At 46.2% G+C, this 23339-nt stretch overlaps 1 protein-coding gene across 2 annotated transcripts in view; it reads left to right on the top strand.

Moving 5' to 3' along the window:
• The window catches only part of CFAP61 (cilia and flagella associated protein 61), a 384193-nt gene that overhangs the window by 352825 nt on the left and 8029 nt on the right, over positions 1-23339 (top strand). For both annotated transcript variants that reach the window (XM_066386991.1, XM_066386992.1), the window contains exon 27: positions 22720-22810. In XM_066386991.1, coding sequence (XP_066243088.1) covers positions 22720-22810 — 91 coding nt within the window. The remainder of the gene's footprint in view (positions 1-22719; positions 22811-23339) is intronic.

Raw genomic sequence — 23339 nt, 5'->3', positions numbered from 1 at the left:
ACTGACAATTGCCAGAAAGGAGGCGTGAGGGAATGGGTAAAAAAGGTAAAGGGGAATAAGAGATACAAACCTCCAGTTATAAAAAAAAAATTATAAATCATAGTGGTGTAATGTACAGCATATGGAAAACAGTATTACTCTAATAACTTTGTATGGTGACGGATGGGTACTAGATTTATTGTGGTGATCACATCATAAGGAATACAAATGCTAATAAGGATTACAATGTTGTTCACTCTAAGTCACACAGAGAAAGACAAGTACCATATGATCTGTTTTATATGTGGACTCTAAATGTATATATGTATATATGTCTCCAAGTTCATAGATACAAAGAGAAGATTGGTGGTTTCCAGAGTCAGGGGATGAATGTGGGCAAGAAGGATAAGCTGTAGAAAATAGGAAGAAAGGAGGTTAGGGGTATCAATGGCTAAGATATGAATAGAATAGTTGTATTACAGTCAAGTACATAGAAAGAACATCCCTAAGTCAAGAACGTCCCTAAGTCAAGATCCCTAAAGATATCCATAAAGAAGCATTTCAAAATCTAAACTACAGAGACCTGACCAAGTGGTAGCACATTGGATAGATGTTGAGGACCCAGGTTCAAAATCTTGAGGTCGCCCGCTTTACCATGGCTCATCCAGCTTGAGCACGGGCCCACCAGCTTGAGTGTGGGGTCACCACCTTGAGCATGGGATCATAAACATGACCCCATAGTCACTGACTTGAAGCCCAAGATCACTGGCTTGAGTTAGGGGTCACTGGCTTGGCTATAGCCCCCCCCCCCCCCCCGCCAAGCCACGTTAAGGCACGTATGAGAAGCAATCAATGAATGACTAAAGTGATGCAATTACAAGTTGATGCTTCTCTTCTCTCTCCCTTCCTGTTTCTCTCTCTCTCTCTCTCACACACACACACAAACACACACTCACATACACATACACAGTCTAAACTACAGAGCTATATTAAAACGTTTCTTCTATTTACAAAAGCAACTTAGAATCATTGCATAACCCAGAGGGAGCATGGATATATAACAGAATTGCAAAGAATAAACCAACAGTTATCCATAAGCAATCACCCAGATACAATTGTTGCAAATTTTTTGATATGTGTCCTTATAACATATTTTCTCTGGCTATATAAATATTTACATATTTAACAATATTTTTACATGCTGAGTCAGAGCTTGCTATTTTAGTTTATTAGGATATTCTGAACACTTTTTCATTTCTTGAGATATTATTTAAATGGCATAATTTTTTAATGACTGAAGAGGGTTCTACCATACCAATGTGTCTTACTTAATCAAGTTGCCTTTGATTTTTTTGTTTTGATAATTAACACTGCAATAAATATCCTTAATAATACATCTTTCTGGTATATCCTTGATTACCTTCACGAAAGGTTTTTAAGTTTATTAACTCTTATTCATTATGTGTATATTTATTGAACACCAGTGTTCTGGGTTCTTGAGACACAGCCATCTGCATGAAAGACAGGCTTCCTTCTTTTAAAGAGGTTAAAATGAAGTAGCAAGGATATAAAATGTTAAATGCTAGTTTTAGAAAGTCTTCCTACCAACTGAGCAATACCCTCTTGCAATCCTGCTTTTCTCCCCAGCGTTGACCATGTTCTAAATGTGTGACTGTATTTCTCAAATACACTGTACATATTTTTTTTTCATTTTTCCTTTTTTACCTAACAGATATTGAAGATCTTTATGTGTCACTCCACACAGAGCTCACTCTTTTTAATGGCTTCTTTATATTTCTTAAAATGGCTAAATCCCAGTTAACAATTTTCCTATTAATGAACATGTAGGTTATTTTTTTTCTGTTACTGTAAGTAATGCTTTCATTGAGCATATTTCTTTGTGTGTTTCAGTATAATTTTTGGATTAATTGTATGCACATTTATATTTTGATTAAGATATTAGCTTAAATTATCTTCAAACAGGGTGGAGGAGGGGGGATTGGAAAGTGGTCCAAAGGTATAAGTTTCTAGGTATAAGATGAATAAATACTAGAAATGTAATGTACAGTGTGATGATTATAGTTAATAGGAAGGTTGTTAAGGAGGTAGTGATGAGTTTTCATCACAAGAAGAAAATTTTTTCCTTTTTTTCCCTTTATATTATTGTAGCTACTTGGGATGGTGGCTATTAGTTGAACATATTGCAATAATCATTTTACAATGTATGTCAATCAAACCATCATGCTGTACGCCTTAAACTTATATAGTGATGTATGTCAGTCATTTCTCAATAAAACTGGAGGAAAAAAAAAATTTGCTTATTTGGCAAATAAGTGTGTAACAAGTGTGTTTAGGCTTGCTCACTTGTATTTTACCTGATTGGTGCATTAGCACGGGGCAGCACCATGTGTGTAAAGTCTGTGTAAAGCTGTGGGTGCTTGCCCTCAGGGTGGTAGATTGCAAATTGCGGACTGCCTGCCTGCTTGGGAGGGACTATTGTTTGCTGGAGAAGGGTATTTTCCCCAGTCTGTTTTGCTTGTGAGTCCTGAGAGAGAGGGAGAAGCCGTCTTCCCTGCCTGTTTGCTCGTCCTCTGTCACAAGGCTCTAATAAACAGAATGACCCACCATCCTCTGTTCCTTTACCATCTGCCCGAATCCAGTGGGAACCTGCATGGCCATGGCCACCAGCCTTACAATAATAAAGCAGGAGGTGAGATGGGTGAGGTGGACGCTCTGAGTAGAGGATGTCTGAGCTGGATCCTGGATGGCGAGACACAGCCAAGCATGCCAGATCCAGAGGGAAAGGCCGGCCGGGGCAGGCAGGCGCAGAGGCCCAGGAGGGGAGACGTCTTGGTCTATCTGAGCATCATCAGATGCCAGTGTGGCTGTAGCAGAGTGAATGAAGGTCAGAAGAACTGCACCACTTAGATCCTTGCAGGTGGAGGTTTGGGCTTCAGGTCCCTGTTTCCATGCGTGAAGGGCCAGTAACGTGCCACTTCCTGATTCAGAAGCTCACTGCACCCGGGATGAAGCATGACCGTAGCGGCACTGAGGAAGCGACTGCCATCGTCCCTGGTGACAGACAGTGGTTTGGACTAGGTGGATGCAGGGTGAGGTGGTCAGATTTGAGAGGAATTTTGGCAGCAGAGCATGCAAGACTTGCTCTATGCTCCAGCGAAAGGTCTAACTGCTCCCTTGACTCAAACTTAACATGGCCAAACAGAGCTCATGACTCCTGCTCTGTGGTGAGCACAAAGTGCCTCCCCTCAACCCCTTTTCCATTCAGCTCCCTCCCCCATCCTCCAGGACTGTGAATGTTGGCTTGCGGTTCAACATCTATCCTCTTGATATAAGGAGTAAGGAGCCACCTTGCCCAGAAGGTTACACACTGTGTCCCCAAAATGTCCACAGCCAATGATGGGCAAGGGCTACAAAAGAGCCAGCCACCTCTGTGGTGCAGCTCACACTCTGGAGTTCCCCCAGGCCCAGGGTGGGCCCACACTCCAGCCCGACCCAGTCTCGCTCATTCCCCCCCAGGTCCCTCTGGCTCTCCCCCACCCCCCACCCCACTTCTCCTGAGAGCTCTTCTCACTGAAGGAAGCACTTGTACAGTGAAACAGGCCTCTTGTCCACGTTGCTTCCAGTCTCCTGTCCTCACAGGTATCTTGGTAGAAGTTGTCTTCAGAGTAGAGAAAAGGACCAAGAGTATCCCAACACTTTGATATCCAGCAGATGTGGCTCAAAAAGTAGAACCTGATATGGGATTTCTGGAAGCTAAGAGTAGAAAGTGCTTCCAGGGGAAGCCATAGTCAGCCGCCACTGAGGTGTCAGGATCCACTGAGGGCCCATCAGGGAGGATGAGGAATTTGTTACTGGACGTGGCTCGATCAGAGCTGCTTCAGAGGGGGAGGGCCCTGAGGAGGGCTCAAGGGAGCAGATGTAACCCGAGGAACTGGAGCTGCAGCAGAGCCACATTTTGATGGAATAGAGATCTGAGGAGTACTCACTGAATGGCCAACTGGGGTCGAGAGAGGGTTTCTTAAAGAGGAGAGAAGGTAAGGCTGGCTTGTCAGCAAGTGAACGACACAGAAGACGGAGAGACAATGCAGAGCCGCACAACAGCTGTAGGCTGGACATGGCAGAAAACAGGCAGATTGGCATATTCAGGGCTGAACAGGGAAGGCAGTACTGAATGGTTTCTGTTTCCTCAATAAAACGTGAGGCAAGGTCAACAGCTCAGAGCAGAGAAAAGCAGAAAAGGTATGAAAAGGTAGAGGAGAGAGAAAAAGTCATCCAAGAGCAAAAAAGTGAATTCCCAGGGCAGTGATTAGAATGGCCAGGTGATGCTGAGTGCACATTGGAGAGCTGCGAGGATAAACATGAAGTCTAAGGTGACCAATCGTCCTCCTTTAGGGAGGACAGTCCTTCTTTTGTAAGTTCCATCCTCCCTCAAAAAGTGTCCTTCTGGCCCTGGCCGGTTGGCTCAGCAGTAGAGCGTCGGCCTGGTGTGTGGGGGACCCGGGTTCGATTCCTGGCCAGGGCACATAGGAGAAGCGCCCATCTGCTTCTCCACCCCCCTCCTCCTTCCTCTCTGTCTCTCTCTTCCCCTCCCGCAGCCAAGGCTCCATTGGAGCAAAGATGGCCCGGGCGCTGGGGATGGCCCCTTGGCCTCTGCCCCAGGCGCTAGAGTGGCTCTGGTCACGGCAGAGCGACGCCCCGGAGGGGCAGAGCATTGCCCCCTGGTGGGCAGAGCGTTGCCCCTGGTGGGCGTGCCGGGTGGATCCTGGTCGGGCGCATGCGGGAGTCTGTCTGTCTCTCCCCGTTTCCAGCTTCAGAAAAAATACAAAAAAAAAAAAAAAAAAAGTGTCCTTCTACATGTCCTCCTTTTTGATATTGGAAGACTAATCTGTAAATGTCTGTATTTGATCGATGCAGAGTCGATCCATTGTGTATGATGTGATGTATTTGTTTTTGACATGACAATTCATCAAGAATCAATACAATGCGGCAAGACACGATTATGAGACACATACACAAGGGAGACCTTGAGAGAGCACGATATACCCAGTGCACCAATGGCTTTGGGTACTTCTTACTGAAACACAACATGGCACATACAACATTGTAGACTCGCGATTATTTCTTTCTCAGTGAATATTCGATCCTAGACCGGTAAGCATAATTCATGTGTTATTAATTCACTGTTTAATAATTTCCAAATACGTATAATTTTATTTACAAGTATTTTCCCAAAATTCAAGTTTTAAAGTGGAAATCTAACCTCAAACCATATCTATTAATAACGCATTTTGATTAAATAGTTGCATAAAACAGACGTTTTTTAATTAGAAAATGATAAATACACCCGAATATCACTCCAAATTAGTGGTTTTGTTTGATATTTAGTTTTACTAAATGAGTACTTTTATTCTTAAAATTATTATTAAAAATTAATAGGCCTGACCTGTGGTGGCGCAGTGGATAAAGTGTCAACCTGGAAATGCTGAGGTTGCTGGTTCAAAACCCTGGGCTTGCCTAGTCAAGGCACATATGGGAGTTGATACTTCTTGCCCCTCCCCCTACTCTCTCTCTCTCCCCTCTCTATAATGAATAAATAAAATCTATAAAAAAATTTAAAAAATTAATAGACATGTAAGTATAATTACAATATAAAATATTACAAATGTTTTATTATGCATTTATTATATTATAGTGTATTATTGTTGCAATGACTAAAATGTTTCTTTTATTTACAATATTTTTTTCTTCAATTTATTTTTGTCCTCCTTTTCATTGTAAAAAAGTTGGTCACCTTAGTGAGGTCGGGTCAGGCACGTGCTGGTGTGATTTCCTTCCTATCTACGTTCAGCTTCTCTGGTGCAGGAGGGGAGGAGGCAGACAGCGGGTGGATGGGAGGGAGAGAGGATGAGGGAGTCAAGGGTGTTTGCAGGGGAGGGCTTCTAGAGCCTCCTCTCTGAGGGGCAGCTGGCGGTGTTGGCCATAGTCTCATCCTTGCTCATCTCCGTCACCTGAGTCCACTCTGAGAGAGTGAACAACAGGCCCTGAGCTGGCATTGGGCAGCAAGGCCATGATAAACAACGTTCTTGAAATACAAGCAGTGATCAGATCAGGCCCCTGTGTGACCCTGAGACGGGACAAAGAAATGAACATTGCAACAGGAACAACTAAACACTTCTTTCTTTGGACTAACATGAGTGACTGCTGCTTTGACCAATGACAACTCAAGGCCTGCTTTCAATCCTCCCGCTTCCTGGATAGAAATTGCAGTGACAAGACAACCAGCCACCAGACAGCCCCTGCTGCCTAACAGCAAACCTGCTGCCCTTCACCTTAACCCTCTTTAGAGTCGCCCCACAGAGCCCAAATCCTGTAATTGACCCCTCCCCATTCCCTCTGACCAAGATACCTCTTGGTGCCTCCCTCTCCAGCTGCAGCTGCCTACACCCAACTTTGCTTCCTTACCAGGCTCCCGGGTCTCCTGGGACTCCCCAGGGGTCTTTGATGCTGGAAATCAACCATCCACTCCATGCTTTCTCCCTGAATTTCTGGTCACTTCTGATGGCACTTTGCTCCAGCCCTTCCCTCTGCTCCCACATCCCACCAGCCCCCACAAAATACTGGCTTCCCCTGTTTTTCCCTGCAGTCCTCTCATTGTGTCCTTCTTGGGCCTCCCCTTCTTTCTTGCGGCCTCACCAGCTCAGGCTGTGCTGCCGTCAGCCTAGCCAATTGGACAGTATCGGTTTTCTGCACGCATTGCTGCTGCTACCTCATTTAAAATTGGAAGAGCTTCATCACTGCTCCCTTCACCCAGTCCTCCTCCCCATCCCAGATTCCGCTTCCCACCTGGCCTCATAAGCCAGGGCCTGGGAGTGTCCACACATCCCCTTTCCTCCCACACTGTCCCCTCCAGCAATTTCCTGAGGATCTTCTGGTCCAATCTCAAATCTCCCCAATCACTCTTCCATCACTGCAGCTGCATTTAGCAAGCCCCTTTACTTCCGGCCTCATCCCGTTCCAGTGTAGCTGTTCTACAGTGAGTATGATGACCACATCACTCAGTTGTCTGAAACTTCTTCATGGCTCTACATCACTTAAGGGACAAAGTTTAGGCGCAACGACAAGCACTAGACCAGGGGTCTCCAAACTACAGCCCGTGGGCCACATGCGGCCCCCTGAGGCCATTTACCCGGCCCCTGCCGCACTTCTGGAAGGGTACCTCTTTCATTGGTGGTCAGTGAGAGGAGCATAGTTCCCATTGAAATATTGGTCAGTTTGTTGATTTAAATTTACTTGTTCTTTATTTTAAATATTGTATTTGTTCCCGTTTTGTTTTTTTACTTTAAAATAAGATATGTGCAGTGTGCATAGGAATTTGTTCATAGTTTTTTTTATAGTCCAGCCCTCCAACGGTCTGAGGGACAGTGAACTGGCCCCCTGTGTAAAAAGTTTGGGGACCCCTGCACTAGACTCTAGCCCCAACAACCACCCTCTGCATCACATCAATAATGCGAATGCTAGAGCCACAAACCATTGTTATTCCTAGAATGTCTCATGCAGCTTTGTGCCTCCACATCTCTCCATGCTGTTTCTTTGGTCTAGAGCAGGGGTCCCCAAACTAAGGTCCACAGGCCACATGCGGCCCCTTGAGGCCATTTATCCGGCCCCGCCGCACTTCTGGAAGGGGCACCTCTTTCATTGGTGGTCAGTGAGAGGAGCACATTGACCATCTCATTAGCCAAAAGCAGGCCCATAGTTCCCATTGAAATACTGGTCAGTTTGTTGATTTAAATTTACTTGTTCTTTATTTTAAATATTGTATTTGTTCCCGTTTTGTTTTTTTACTTTAAAATAAGATATGTGCAGTGTGCATAGGGATTTGTTCATAGTTTATTTTTATAGTCTGGCCCTCCAATGGTCTGAAGGACAGTGAACTGGCCCCCTGTGTAAAAAGTTTGGGGACCCCTGACTAAAAGTAATACAATATAGGGACTAAACAATTAGTGATTTCTTTTAAATTTTTACCTCAAAATAATTTTAAGCTTCCAAAATAGTTACACAATTAGAACAAAAATAGCTGTATACCGTTTACCTAGAAATGCAAATGCTAACATTTTTATTACACTGTCTTTATCATTCTTATTCTCGTCCCCTCTCTCTTTACACACATACATACACACATTTACTTTATGAATGGAAAGGCATAACTTTTCCAGGTGTTTAAAAATAAATTACAGCCATGATACCCTCTAAATACTTCAGCAGTAGTTCCTAAAAATAATGACATTGTTGCCTAACCATAGTACAATTGTCAAAATGTAATGATATGATACAATACAAATTTGTACTCACGTTTTGCTAATTGTCACACTGATGTCCCTCCTTTTGGTTCAAAATCCATCCGAGATCCCACACTGCAATTAGTTGTATCTCCTTCATCATCTCCGATCTGGGACGGGTTCTCAGCCTTTACTTTCATGAGCTTTCCGTTGAAAAATACAGGCCAGTGTATGGCAAGTCTGCCAGTTTGATTTGTCTGATGTTTCCTCATTATTCATTTCAAGTTATACCTTCTTGGCAGGGCCCACAAGAGTGATGTTGTGTTTCTCTCAGTGCTTCATATTAGGAGACACATAGTGTAAATTTGTCCTTTGATTAATATTGTTAACATGGTCACTTGGTTAGAGTGGAGACTTCAGGGTTCTCTGCTGGAAATGCACTATTTTTACCTTCAATCAATTAGTGATACTTTGAGACTATGTAAATATCCTATTTTTCATTATTCCTTTTGCCGCTAAGTTTAGCATCCATAAAAAATGTTTGCTTGAAACAACGGTTACTCTGTTGTTTGCCGAAGGGTTATTTTCTAACTCCACCATTCAGTCTACATGTATTACTTAGGTTTTGACTATGAGGAAGAGCTGTCCCGTCTTCTTCATTTCTTTGTTTATTCTTTTACCTGTATCAGTGTGGACTTACAGATTCTTATACTAGTCCATGGGTCTTAATGCATCACCCTCATTATTGTGTTTTGGAGAAGTAAGAGCCAGGAATATTTTAGTTGAATTTTAATACTTGATTTTTGGAAACTACAAACCTGAAAACATAAAGGTGACAAAGAAAGTGAAGGAACAGTTTGTAGTTTGTCATTATATCTGTAAAAACTCTGGTAAAGAACACAAAACATTAATTAGAAGAGTCTATTATGAAAGGGCATTATTTCAAACATGTATTGATTAATTGTTGTAAACATAGATTAAACATGCTGAATATATTCTGTACTCGGTGATATTTTTACTAAGCGCTCTTTCAAAATGTAAAGAGCAGTTAATTTCACTAGAGGAATAATGAGGCAGCAAAATATCTTGCTTTCTGGGCTTTGCTAGTCCTTGTGGCCTCAGTCACATAAAAGGTGATTCCACCTGGTTCCTTTGTGCCTCCCCCACCCTCGGATTTGTGGGGTTTTATATGTGCATGCAGACACTTTTTTCTTCTCCTTCAAAAAATAGACAGGAAATGGCCATGCTGCAGCGTGGCTGAGTGGTCGCCGGCCTGTGCTCTCGCAGCCTAATTAAGGAAAATGGTTGTGCTTTCTATGAAGAGGACGCGGAGTAAGAGGAGAGGGGCGCGGGGAGAGAAGCCAGGGCCCTAAGAGCTTTCCTTTTTCTGAAAAATTAGATGCCAGCCCGCCTCATACTCTTAGTCCTGAATTTATATAACAAACCAGTGTAAATAGCTGGACAACTTCCAGGGCTCTGGATTTATCGTACAAATTCAATTAATGCAGCCCCTACCAAGCCCGCAATGTGCGAGGAAACGCTGCAGATGGACGAGAAGGGCAGACGCTAGAGCAAGCGCGCGCCCCGGTGCCGTGCCCACACCCGTGCCCAGTGCAGGGGCCCGCTGCTGCCGGGGACTGCCAGCCCCCGGATCTGCGCGGACGTCGCTGCAACCGCGCTTGAACTGGGATACGTAAATAGAAACGAAATTCTTAAGTATATAAAAATTATGCTATTTCTACAAGAAGACCTGTTTGCTCTGGCGAGCCAGGGGAAGCCAGGTCACAAGAGACCCAGCGCCTGCACCAGAGCGCCAGCCTGTCCCCCCACCTTAGTGACCCCAGCACAGCGGGCTCACTGTTCAACTTCAGGGCCTTGCTAGACAAAATAAGCAGGAAGAAAGAGCTCCATTTGATACTTTTCATCTAACTTTCATTATCTCAGCCTCCCTTCCCCCCATCGAAGCCTCTTTTAACTATTCCTATGTAATTTTATTGATTTCCATGTAACTCTTTAGAGCATGACAAAGCCCGTGCAGGCCTGCTCCGCCAGCCCTCTTACATTGTGGCTAAAATTAACCGCTGCCATAAACCACAGCTAAGTCCGGTTGTACAGACACCCTTATGTAGGAAGAGCACTTACTGAGGAGGAAAACTGCAGGTATGCCCAAGAAAGGCTTTAATTAAATGGCAAACAAAGGGTTTAATAATTTATGTAGTCCCTAATTCACACCAGAAAGAATCTGAGGCAGTTGACACAGTATACACAATAGGTAATTGAGGATATCGACAGCAATGATAAAAACACAATACAAACTGAGCCCCTCCCCTGTGCCAGGCCTGGTTCCTGGAGTGTCTCTTCGAAATCAGATTGGAACTCTTCAAGGTCAGAAACATCCTTACCCCCATTTTACAGCCGTGACAATGGAGGCTAGCTAGCTCGAGCTTACAAGGCTAGCAAGTGGCAGAGCTGAGAGAAAAAGAGAGTCGTCGGTAAACAGGGAACGAGGCAGAGGGCAGCAGGAAGCTGAGCTGAGGTGGAGAGGCCCTGTGTTCAAACACAGGTCTTCGTTTACTAAATTCACACAGTTGGCTTTTGTGAGTTTCAAGGTCAGAGCAAGGAGGGTACTGCTCTCAGTGGCTAGATGTGTAAGGTTCATAAGATAAATGTATTCTGTTTTCTAAGGTGAAGCACGGTCTTTCCTGGGCTGGGTCTGGGATTCAGAACAACAGATGGAGAGCAGGCAGATGACCCTCTAAGAACAGTGTTTCTGAAACCCAGAACTCCGGGGGCCGCAGTGGCAGGCGGTCTGTGCTCCATCCACAGCGTGACCTGAGTGCCGACACTGATTCAGGACAACTGTGCTCTGGGTTCTGAGTTCTTACAGACACGTGAGCAGGAGAAAACCTGTGCTTGAGAGAGAGCAGGGCCTCCCCACCGCAGTGTGGCAGTGCCAGGGCCGGTGTGCTGCTCAGGATCTCCCTCCTGAGAGAGAGCAGGGCCTCCCCACCGCAGTGTGGCAGTGCCAGGGCCGGTGTGCTGCTCAGGATCTCCCTCCTGAGAGAGAGCAGGGCCTCCCCACCGCAGTGTGGCAGTGCCAGGGCCGGTGTGCTGCTCAGGATCTCCCTCCTGAGAGAGAGCAGGGCCTCCCCACTGCAGTGTGGCAGTGCCAGGGCCGGTGTGCTGCTCAGGATCTCCCTCCTGAGAGAGAGCAGGGCCTCCCCACCGCAGTGTGGCAGTGCCAGGGCCGGTGTGCTGCTCAGGATCTCCCTCCTGAGAGAGAGAGCAGGGCCTCCCCACCACAGTGTGGCAGTGCCAGGGCCGGTGTGCTGCTCAGGATCTCCCTCCTGAGAGAGAGCAGGGCCTCCCCACCGCAGTGTGGCAGTGCCAGGGTCGGTGTGCTGCTCAGGATCTCCCTCCTGAGAGAGAGCAGGGCCTCCCCACTGCAGTGTGGCAGTGCCAGGGTTGGTGTGCTGCTCAGGATCTCCCTCCTGAGAGAGAGCAGGGCCTCCCCACCGCAGTGCAGTGCCAGGGTCGGTGTGCTGCTCAGGATCTCCCTCCTGAGAGAGAGCAGGGCCTCCCCACCGCAGTGTGGCAGTGCCAGGGTCGGTGTGCTGCTCAGGATCTCCCTCCTGAGAGAGAGCAGGGCCTCCCCACTGCAGTGTGGCAGTGCCAGGGCCGGTGTGCTGCTCAGGATCTCCCTCCCGAGACAGGTATGGGCACGTCCGGCTCACGGTCATCGAACAGGCCCGTTCCAGGGGCCTCCAGCAGAGCAGCCTCTGTTTTCTGAGCAGTGAAGGCTGTTCCAGGCAGTGTCTCCCTGCACCTCTGTAGCCAGACAAGGCTCCCAGTGCTCGGTGACACACCAGACTTTAAGCAGTATGTACTTCCAGGTTTCTGTGGATGCCAGGGTCCCTGGACAGATGCCACTTCTGTAGATCCATGGGCTGACCAGCAATAAGAGAGAGGTGTTTACAAGCTATGCAAAAGATGGCTGACTTCTGCCCAAGATGAGCATTTGGTTTTAGAGCTGGTGAGCAGTAAGCGTCCACCGTCTGCTTGGTCCAGTTCTACATTGTAACAGCAAAACCACAGCCAAATATATTCAGAGGACACTTGTTTTCCTGTTTCTAGATCTTCAGCAGGTAACACTTACCGCTGTTTATTAATTAGTTGGTTTTACTTTTAAAATCATTAATCTCACCTTTCTAGATCTGCTTCGAAACAATGAGTTGAATAGATAGAGATTCTGGCAAACACAAGCTGGCCAGGAAATATTTAGACTTCCATTCCAGTCTTCAGCACTGCTTTGTCCCAGTGCGTCCCAAGGCTGTGTCTGTCTCCCTGCGCAGACTCCACTGCCCCAGAAATGTGTAATTTAATTTCCGAACAAACGTAGGGTTAACTGGAAACACTTATTTGTTCTTCTTATTTTTGAAAATTGTATTGAAATGCCTAAATCCACTTCCTTTCATGGGCAGAATAGAACGTGCAGAACACAACCGTACAGTGAGAACACAAACTGCTCCTTGTTCTCTGGAGTTAAAGCCAACTCAGGCCAGTGTAGCGCTCCAGGGACACCGGGCTTTGAGGTGGCTGTCACATATGCAAACTGTTTGTATGGGTTTTTCCCCCCAGAATGTTTAGTTTGACGACAGGTTTGAATATAAAGTGATAGATATTAAGTTCTGGTAACTTCAACTAATTTTATTCTCCCAATTTTTGTAAATTTAACTTGAAGGAAAGATTTTTTGTAAAAAGTGGATGCTATGTAGTCTGTTGGGTATCATAGCAGATATAACATCCGTTCTCTCTTCAGAAACAGAATCCTGATTTATAGGATATTATATTGTACCTAAAATAAATGACAATGATTCCCAGCTTCCCTTGTAGCCAAGAAAGCCATGTGACCAACCTTTGGCCAGTAGGATGTAAGTAGAAGTGCTGTGTGAGACAGTTAGGAATTCTCCCTAAAAGAGAGGGAAAGGGTCCTCCTTTTCCCTTTATCCATTCCCAAGACATATACATGATGACTGAAGCTCAGCAGCCACTTTGCAACATGAGGCCAAAGGCCCTGTGGATGGCACTATGATCCACGAACCACCGTGCCAATCCTAGATGCCCCACCTGGACTTTCTTTATATTAAAGAAGACTACACCTATGCCTTTTCAAAGCGACTATTATTTTTGAAATTTTCTGTAACAGCAATCAAACCTAATCATAGCTAATGCAGGGCATACCAGGGAATCTGGGATGATTCAGAAAGTTTCTAGAAAGACTAAGGAGTGAGCATGAGGGAATAAGGTCTGGTTGTGGAGTTGTTCAGAGCATGAACTTTCAGGTCACACAAAGTTATGGCTAAAACTGAGCTCAGCCAAGTGTTAGTTATGTAAATGTTGGGAAAATCATTTAACTTTTCTGAATCTATTCCTCATCTGTAAATTGGGCCAGGCAGTCCCACTTTAGAGAATTGGCATTAGGATGAAGTGAGACAGTGCACAGAAACTATTCAGCACAGTGTCCCCAGGTGAATACAACAGTGGCTCCAGCATCAAATAAAAAATGTGTTCCAGAGTGTGGGGAGCGCCACCAGGAAGTATGCAAGATTCCTTAGGGCTTAGGCTGTCCAGCTACATGTCTTAATTAATTATGGCATAATTACAATAAGAATAAGAAAAAAATGTAACAAGCACACCAGATCTTCTGTGATTTCACAGATATTATTGCTTAGACAAGACAAAAGTGGTTATTACTATTTAAAAAGGTAAATCAATCAAAAGAAAATTTTTGAAGTAATCTAAAAATTGATGGATTCCCAAGGTGACTGACTTTGGCAAACACGAGCCCAAGAGGCGGGCCTAAGAATGCAGTGACAGATAGACGAAGAACTGAGGTCCCCTGGACCGCGGTGTCATCCCCTCTGCGTCATGCTCTTGCCTTCAGCTCTCCTGAAGTGCTGGCTGGTGTAAGTTTCTCTAACTTCCACCCTTCATGTGAGCACTTTGGGGATGGGGACCACATCTCCCTAGTGGTTCCTCCAGGTAGCAGAGTGTCTGGCACGTAATGGTTTGATGGCAGAGAATGGCCTCCTGGTCTTCCCCTTCCTGCCACCTTGCCAGTGAAGTCAGCAGCTCTGGAAGGCACTTGGGACAGAGGGAAGAGGAGAGAAAAGTCCTTACAGAAGCACAAGAGGAAGGAAAGAGTGTTCAGTAGGGGTAAACTGAGGCAGCAGAGAACAGAGAACCAGAGGAAACCGGGCACTGGATATGAGCCACAGGGGGTTGAAATACCTCACTGAGCCTGTTAGGATGGAGGGAGGGATGGAGAAGTGGACGGGTGGATGGATGGGAGGAGAAAGGAAAGATAGGACATAGTGTATATGTTCTTAGCACACATGCCAGCAGGCAGAAGGGGCTGGGGGGCAGGTGACATCCAACAACATGTTTACAGACCTGCCTCTATCTCACCCCACCCCCCTGCTCATGCTTGGTGCACCCAGATTGCGAGATGTCAACGATGAACCACAGAGGGCAACACCTGAGCTGACTGCTGCCGCAAAAGAGTGACGATCCAGCATTGCAAATGGGTTTTTTAAAAGAGACACCGGAAATCCCATTTTCCAAATGCTGCCCAGGCCAAAACAAACATGTCTGTAGGTCACGCCTGGCTCCCTGGTGACCTCCCAGGTGCGTGTCACTGCCTACCTTCTCTGAATCGGAATGTAAACGGGGGAGACCCATCCTGCCAGCCGCGCTCCGGCCACCACACCGCACGGTTGAAATCCCCCTTGGAGCTCTGCCTACACCAGGCACTGCGGGAGAGCTGTCTGTCCCCCCCACGGTGCTGTCGGGACAAGGAAGGGCAGGGACAGTGAGGGCCTCCCTGTCCACGGAGAGCCTGCCGTCCCCGCTCTGTCCCCCAGGAGAACAGACAGCTCTGAGGGGTGTTTCTGGCTTCAGTGCACCTCTGTGCAGGTGTGAGTGGCAGCTGAGGACCCTTTTAATGGATCTAAAAGCGAGAACTTTGACCACACCAACAGAAAACTAGAATGCTTTCATTTAAAACAAGAGGATCTTGGAGAAGGAGATGGTTTTCTTCTCTGCCCACCAGCCTCCTTTGTCTAACAGTCGAGTAGTTCATCAGTGTCCGGCTGAACTATCTGCAGCCTTGCCGTCCAGCAGCCCTCCTCCCCTGCAGAAGCCCCGGCCTCGAAGCCAAGATGTGGGACTTCCCACCTTTCTCTCCCCCGAGACATGCTGGACCTGCTCCTGAGGCCGCTGAACTCAGCTCCCCTCAGTGCGGCTTGTCGGCTGGGCCTTCTCAGCCTTCGGAAGGACCAATGGCTGAGCCGGTGACGGGGGCCCTCCCAGACCATACGCTTTTGTCGATAAACTAGGCCGAATGACCAGATGAGGACGAGCTCTGGAAAAGTCTGATCAATTGCTTAATGATTGGACCATATCGACCAGAAATGGTTAATTCAGTTCCACGCCTCGACATTTCCTGGGGCTTCCGAGAAAAGTGTGTTATTTGCACAAGTGGTGGAGAATTTGTCTTCTCAAATAGACCAGGCCAGCCATCGACACAACGGGCAGAGAACATAATGTCTTCTGTTTGGACCCTGGAGAATTTGTGTACATTTTTTCTCAATCTGTGTAGAAATGGTTTTTTGTGGTGTTAACACCTGAATCTGCACAGCCACTTAGAGACCGCTGTTGCTGTGTTCTTACCTGACATTCTCCCCTGAAGTTGTTATTTTTAGGTAACCAGCTACATGGGTTACCTAGTGGCAGTAGTTAGCCTTCCTTTTACTTCTTTTTTGTTTGTTTGTTTGTTTGTTTTTTGAGAGAGAGAGACACGCATACCAAGCTGCTCCTGTATCTGCCCTGACAGGAAAATTAAACCGCAAACCCCGCGTTGGGATGACACTTCAACCAATGGAGCTATCTGGCCAGGGCTTTTTTTTTTTTTTTAAATGAGAGAGAGAGGAGAGGGGGAAGGAAGCATTCATTTGTCGTTCCACTCAGTCCTGCATTCATTGGTCACTTCCCGTGTGTGCCCTGACTGGGAACCCGCAACCTTGTCGTTTCAGGGTGATGCTCTTAACCGACTGATAACCAGCCAGGGTCTAGTCTTCCCTTTTAAAATATGAATTGAAAAAGAAGTTAGTATTTCCTAGTTCTTTCAAAATTTACACTATTCATGGATTGTCCGCAGCCCGTGGTGCCGTTGATGCAGACCCGCCCCCGGCCTTGGCTGGGAGTCCAGATGTTCCTCTTCTCTCTCACAGAGAAGAAAAGAAACCAAAGCACAGAAGTCAGGCAGTTTGGGAGGGAGAAAAAATAGACCTACAACTTTCCTTAAAATAAAACTTTCTTCCTTATATCAAAAGAGATCATCTAATTTGACTCAGAGTTGAAATCAATTGCAAAATGAGTTTGGTTAATTTCAAAGATTTTCTAATTGCAACAGTGAAGGCTGCCTTGTTTCTAGGATAACTCAGAGGAAGCCCACAGGGGTCCCTGCCACACGACGCCCCCTCACCCCCCCCCCCCCCCGGAGCTGGGTCACCACAGTGGCGCTAAAGCTCTCCACAGACAGGAGGGCGGGTGGCCGGCCGGCCCGGCGCTCACCTGCAGGTCTCTTCAGGCGCCTGGGTCCCACCCGCTTCTTCGGTCTCATGAGGACCAGCCTGTGTCAGATGTTACGGGGACCCAGAGTGCACAGTGTGTAAGAGAACAAGACATGCACAGGTTAACTTTCCTGCAAGGCCAGAAATGCCCCACGCAGGGAAAATGGTGCAGAGAGAGTGCGTGACAGCCCCAGCCGGGAGCGAGCTTTGAGGAGGAGGTCTGTGTTGGACTTGAACTTGGGATGGCACTGGGGAAGACATACACTTGGAAAAGGTCCTCTGGGCTGCAGAGACTGCAGGGAGGCCAGGGTGCAAGGTATTTGCAGGGACCTTAGACCCTCCACCGTGGGAAGAGCACAGGGAGTGGCAGGTGGTCAGTGCAGATCCGGAGGGGGGAGAAGGCTGGGCTGCCTATGCGCTCTGCCGCCGTGCCCCGGCGCTGCCTCAGCCAGCTCCCCCAGCCCAGAGCACCCCCCCAGCCCAGAGCACCCCAGCCCAGAGCACCCCCCAGCCCAGAGCACCCCCCCAGCCCAGAGCACCCCCCAGCCCAGAGCACCCCCAGTCCCGCACCCAGTGAGGAAGGGCAATGTCTGCAACCCACGGTTTTCCAGAATTCTAGTTCCCCAGGCTGCAGTGGCCAGCGTAGGGAGTGCTCAGCAGGGTGCCACTTGCCGTCAAGGTTGGTGCTGTCTTTCCAATACAAGACTGAAAAAGAAATACAGTGCAAGCCCAGTTCTTTCTTTCTTTTTCTATAATGAGATTAAATTTGCCTGCCGTTGAATAAAATTCATTGGCACCTACTAGAAGGAGCTGGTCCTCACTGCCCTGCTGTTGGGATGCCTCGCCCACCGGAGAGTCTTGTCCCATCAGGGTGTGCCACCTAGAACATTCCGTATGCAGCTCCTCTGTCCAGACGGATCTGGTTCTGAAAACCCCAGCTTCCTGCAGGGGTTTGGTTTGATAACTAAAGTGCATGGTTTTTCAGCAAGTAAATGATAATGCCTACATTTCCAAATGTCCCCTAAAAATCACAGCCCCCTGCATGTTCTAGGAAATAGAAACTTAAATAGTTTCCACCCTAAACTGTTCTCCAAATCCAGCACCTTAGGAAGCCAAAGCGTCAAGCCCATGGCTGTGGGTCTCAGGGGCTGCTGCCAAGTTTGAGAGACACGGTGGTTTTTTTGGGGGGGAGAACATGAGAACACTACTCTGTTTCTGAGAGAAATGGTGGAATTTTTAATAAAATTATTACACAACTCTTTTTTCTCTAATAAAAGTCAGTTTCCTAAAAAGTTAATTCTCCAGGGGTTTGGAGGGAGGAGGTTGGGCCGCGGAACTCTTCTGTATGATTCTATAGTGGGGGGCACATAACATGACCCGTTTGTCAAAACCACAGAGTGGGCCTCACGGCGAATGAACCCCAGTGTAAACAGACTTGAGTGAAGCATGATGTAGCAAATGGAACAGACTGACAGCTGTCAGAGGGGAGGGGTGTTGGGGGCTGCATGACAAAGGGTGAAGGGATTAAGCAAAAAAACCCACAAAGCATATGTATATATGACACATAGACACAGCCCACTGTGTGATGACAGTCAGAGTTTGGGGGGCTTGGGCTTGGGGGAGGTGGGCAGGTGGGGGAAAGCGGGAGCAAGATAAACTTTGCTTAGGGCAGTGGGCGCCCAATGCGGTGTGCAGATGAAGGTTTGTTGAACTGCACACCTGAAACCTGTACCCCCAGTTCAATACAAAAAGACTAATGCACTGATACTGGTCCGTACTTATAACACATGTGCACACTAATGCAAGGTGTTAGTGACAGAGGAAACTGAGGGAAAGGGGAGTGTGTGGGAACTCGGAACTGCTCTGAAAATAAAAATCTACTCACTTTTCTTTTAAAAAAAGTTAAATTTTCTGGAAGCAAGCAAGGAGTATGAAAGCGAATTCTGGGCAGAGGCCAGGCTATGTGGGGATGTGGGGGGTAAATGATGAGGACCACAGCCTGAAGGGCGTCCTCAGCACAGAGGCCACTCCAAGGTCACCTGGCGAGTCCCTTAAAAATACTACCAAAATAAGCTGTTTCTGTAAGAACCAGAGATGAACCTGGTAAGCAAGATTCTTCATGAGCTGGGTTTTGGGTACAATTTTTTTTTTTTCTTAATCAGAAGAGATAATTCATTTTCACCTGTGCCCACCACACATACATCTAACAATCCCTACAAATCTGCAGCTGCCTCGCTGTATACACATCTAACTCACCCATGGGAAGTCCGTGAGTGATCCAATGTCCCAGACAGGTGCGCAGCAGCCCTTGTGGGGGGTGGGGAGGCACCTGGGCGCCCTGCTGCCCCAGCTTGTGGGGCATGGGCGCTGTCCTTTCCTGACCTGTGGAAGAGTCTCTAGGATCTACCACTGAAACTGCACTCAATGGAAAACGAGTCGACTTGTTGGTCTGGTTCAAGGGTACTATTTCCTATCACTCTTCGTTTTAATGGAATCCAAGAGTTCTTTCTTGAAAGCCCCCCCCCCCAAATCCAAGTAGAGCTCTACAAACCTCTCTATTTTATAAATAAAAATGGTTGCTGCGACACATTCTGGGAATATCGGTAGCAGTTGGCTACAGAAATTGTGACCTCTGGACAAGGGTCCCAAAATGTTCTTCCACAAAAGGCAGTGGTGGGGAGTGTGGGAGAAATACAACTTCAGGTCTGCTAGGCCACCATGCAAGTGTCCAACATGCTGTGATGACAGTGAGGGTTGTCAAATACTAAGGGCCATTTTCTTTGGATGCTGGTGCAGGGGCCGTGAGAAGTTTCAAACAGCAAAAGAAAGGATTTGCAATACATCCAGCTATATTTTCAGAGGATTAAGGGCCACTTACTTCTCCAGCCATCTGTGTTTGGCTTTGTGAATGGAGGCTGTGCACATATGGGTGTTAAATGGTAGGCAGCAGTGTGACCCTAAGGGAAGTGGTTTTCTCCAGAACTCCCTTTTGGGAGCAGACAATGAAGAGGTGAGGGTTCTGAAGGCAGTGGGCAGAAAGACCACCCAATCAGCACCTGGGTTGTTGCAACAGAGCCAGGCTGGCAAGGTAAGCAGAGAGACAGAACCATGCCTCCTAGCAGGATGTGGCTATAGACCACCAAAACAAGAGGGTGGGAACCCTGCTGTTGCATGAACCCACACGGCAGGAATCTCAGTAACCAAGGAAAGAGAGCAACAAATTTAAAAAAGACCCATTGGTTTCTAAATAAGGAATTATGAAAGTTTCAAGATTTGTGTATCCACAGTTCCCTGAAGCGTGTCTTAGAAGCTGTTTAGACTCAAGAGGCAGGGATCACCCAGGCAAAGCTCTGCTTAAGTGTCTGGACCTCAGCTATTATTGATGTTTTGATGTAAGAAGACTATCTGAGATGGGTCAAAACATCACCCCTCTGAGCTGATCCCTCCTAAGCTGCCAGTCCCATACCAATGTCTTTACTCCAGGAATTAGATGTTGGATGGTGGCCAGGGTTTGTAAGGGTCCAATGGGTATCTAGGAAACCCACTGATTTGACTGCATTCATTCAGAAATCAGTGGCCTTGAGTAACTCCAGAGGTGACTCTGACAGATTTCCACTAGGTGCTCTTCTGACACCATTGGCCTTCTGTCTGGTTGGGCTCAGAAACACCATCCTTAAATCCTGGCTTCAAACACAGCTTTCCCACTGTTTCTGTAGCATTTCCTCCTTTCTTAATACTGCCCACCTTGGCCCTGGCCAGATAGCACAGTTGGTTAGAATATTGTCCTGATACACCAAGTTGTGAGTTCGATCCCTGGTCAGGGCACATATGAGAATCAACTAATGAATGCATATACAATAAATCGATGTTTCTCTCTCTCTCTCTCAAATCAATCAATAATTTTTAAAAAAATACTGCCTATTATGGGATATTTTGCAGAGCTTTGTCACGTATTTATTTGGCACAATTTTATTCTATCTCAATGAAAGACTGATAAGGCCAGGCAGAGAGAATATACACAATGCAGTGTGCATTCATTCATTCATTCTTCATTCATTTCATGAACATCCACAGGATGCCTGTTGCAGGCAAATGCTCACAACAGATCTTACTGTACCCTTGCCTCTGCCGATCACCTTCCTGAGCTCACCTCCTACCATACCCCCTTTGTTTGTATCCATCCCACCTCCTAGGTGGTCTGGGCACACTCCTGCCTTCCCAGGCCGTGTGCACCTGCTGTTCCCGCTCTCTCCGGAAGCCTCTTTCCTTTAACTCCGCAGGGCCGCTCTCTTCTCTCCCTCAGTTGTCTACTCACGAAGTCACCCCCTTAGGTGGCTTAGCCTTTCTGTGGCCTTCTCCTGTTCTTTCTTTTTTTCCCATTGATTTGAGAGAGAGAGAGAGAGAGAGAGAGAGGAAGGGTAAGAGCAAGAAAGAGAGAGAAGCATCAACTTGTTGCTCCACTTAGTTGTTCCATTTAGTTGTACACTCATTGACTGCTTCTCGTACATGCTCTGACCAGTGTGCTGAGTCAGCATTTCATCCACTGAACCACCTGGCCATGACTCTATCCTTTCTTGATATATGTTTTCTCCTAACTTCTCATTCTCTGGCATTCTATGTATTTACCTATTTGTTGCTTGAACATAGGATGTTTGCCTGTTTGGGTCCCTGCTGTTTCCTCGATGCCCCAAGCAGTGCCAGGCACATAATGGGGATAGAGTAAATATTAGTGGAATTAATAGTTGGATGAATATATGACCCGAACAACAAAGTAGGTAATTAAGCATGAAATCAGATCATGTTCTGGTCAAGTGAATAGATGATGAGTAATAACTGATATAGCTGAACCCATGCTGATCACAGTACAGACTTTTGTCATTAGATTTGTCTTTTAATACTTCAGTCGTCCCTGGGACTCGTTAGCTCTTTTCCCAAGAATTAACTTTATGCCTCGGAAAACAGAAAGTGCCCATCTGCATGTGGGCACCAGTTTTTTTCTTCCCCTGTGCACACACGTAACATCCATTAACAGTAATAGGAGTGACAGACTCACATGCAGCAACAGCGAAGCCCACACGATCAATGCGCCTCTAACCCTGAAGAAGTGAAGTCTCCCGTTCCAGGACACCGAGCGTTGAAGGAGTAAGGGTTTAAAACACCAATAAATGTTCTTGGTTCTTCCAAGAATGCATCAAAGTTTCAGCAGTCATCTGTAAATAAAGGCTGGCCATATTGTTCTCCATCAAAGAACATTTATTCAAACAGTTTTTTAGTGTAAAGTTAACAAATATAAACACTAAACGAGCGGCTCTCTTAAAAGATTCAATTAAGCTTCAGCGCACTTGTAGGAAGACGGGTTGCAACACTGGGGCGGCCTGCTTTTCTGGTCATTATTAATCCAGAAACCTTAATGATGAACAACATTTGTGTTATTGTCTCCCAAATTTAATTTGTTTATGCAGCAGTTCGGTTAATCCTGCAATCTGTTTTTCTCAACCAAGGGCAGATAATGGAGACACCGTTCTTTACAAGTCTTCAGGCTTTTAAATTCTGATAAAATCAGGATTCTTCACTGGGTCTTGCCCCGGCTCTGAATTAAACCACTTTAAATGTAATTATGGAACCTGGCCCTACATCAGGAACATCCATTTAAGACATTGATTGGCCAGGCTGTTCCACGAGGCATTTTATGAGCAAACGATTGCAGTGGGACCAGGGCTGTAATTTACAAAGGCAAAAAAGCAGGTAAATACTTTATTAGTGGTAATGAGCGGGTTTCCAGCTAACTGAATCTTTTCTTCCCTCACTAGCTACTTCACGGAGCCCTGGTGCATAGCCCTCTTTCACGATCGTTTTATTGATCTCAGGAAAGAGTTACGCCAGATCTTAACCTCTGAGGAGGTAAGAGTGATTAATGAATATGTGGGTTATTGCTTGCAAATTATAAACAGTTTATAAGTTGTTGATCATTTAGACTTTTCCCTTCATTCCCACTTTGTGGTTTTACTTTTAAAACTAACTGTACAGTACCTCCTATCAACAAAGGACTGAATATATAGACATGGACAGGGATATTCAAGGAAAGTAGATTATTTGAATCCTTTTATAAAGGGCAAATTTCCTTTTCCTTTTTACAAATAATTGTATTTTCATTATCAGCTAACAGTGTGGCTGAAAATTGAATATGCATCATGCCCACTTGCCCTCAAGAGTGCAGATGACATTCATGTAGATTCTGTCTGCGTTTGCCAGCCACCTGTACAAGTAGAGAAGTCATCAGATGTCCAAACACACTTCCTTTATAACCAAAATGTCTTTCTCAAAGCAATGCAGCATTAACAGGAAGTTAGGCTACACATGCCAAAGGCTCCATGTTCAGCGAGAAATTTGGCTCTGCAATGTAAACAGTAAGATATTTCTTTCAACACTA

This window comes from Saccopteryx leptura, chromosome 5 (assembly GCF_036850995.1).
Source record: "Saccopteryx leptura isolate mSacLep1 chromosome 5, mSacLep1_pri_phased_curated, whole genome shotgun sequence".
Lineage (NCBI taxonomy): Eukaryota > Metazoa > Chordata > Mammalia > Chiroptera > Emballonuridae > Saccopteryx > Saccopteryx leptura.
Note: the sequence above shows the minus strand (reverse complement) of the source record. Positions and strands in the feature narration are given on the sequence as shown.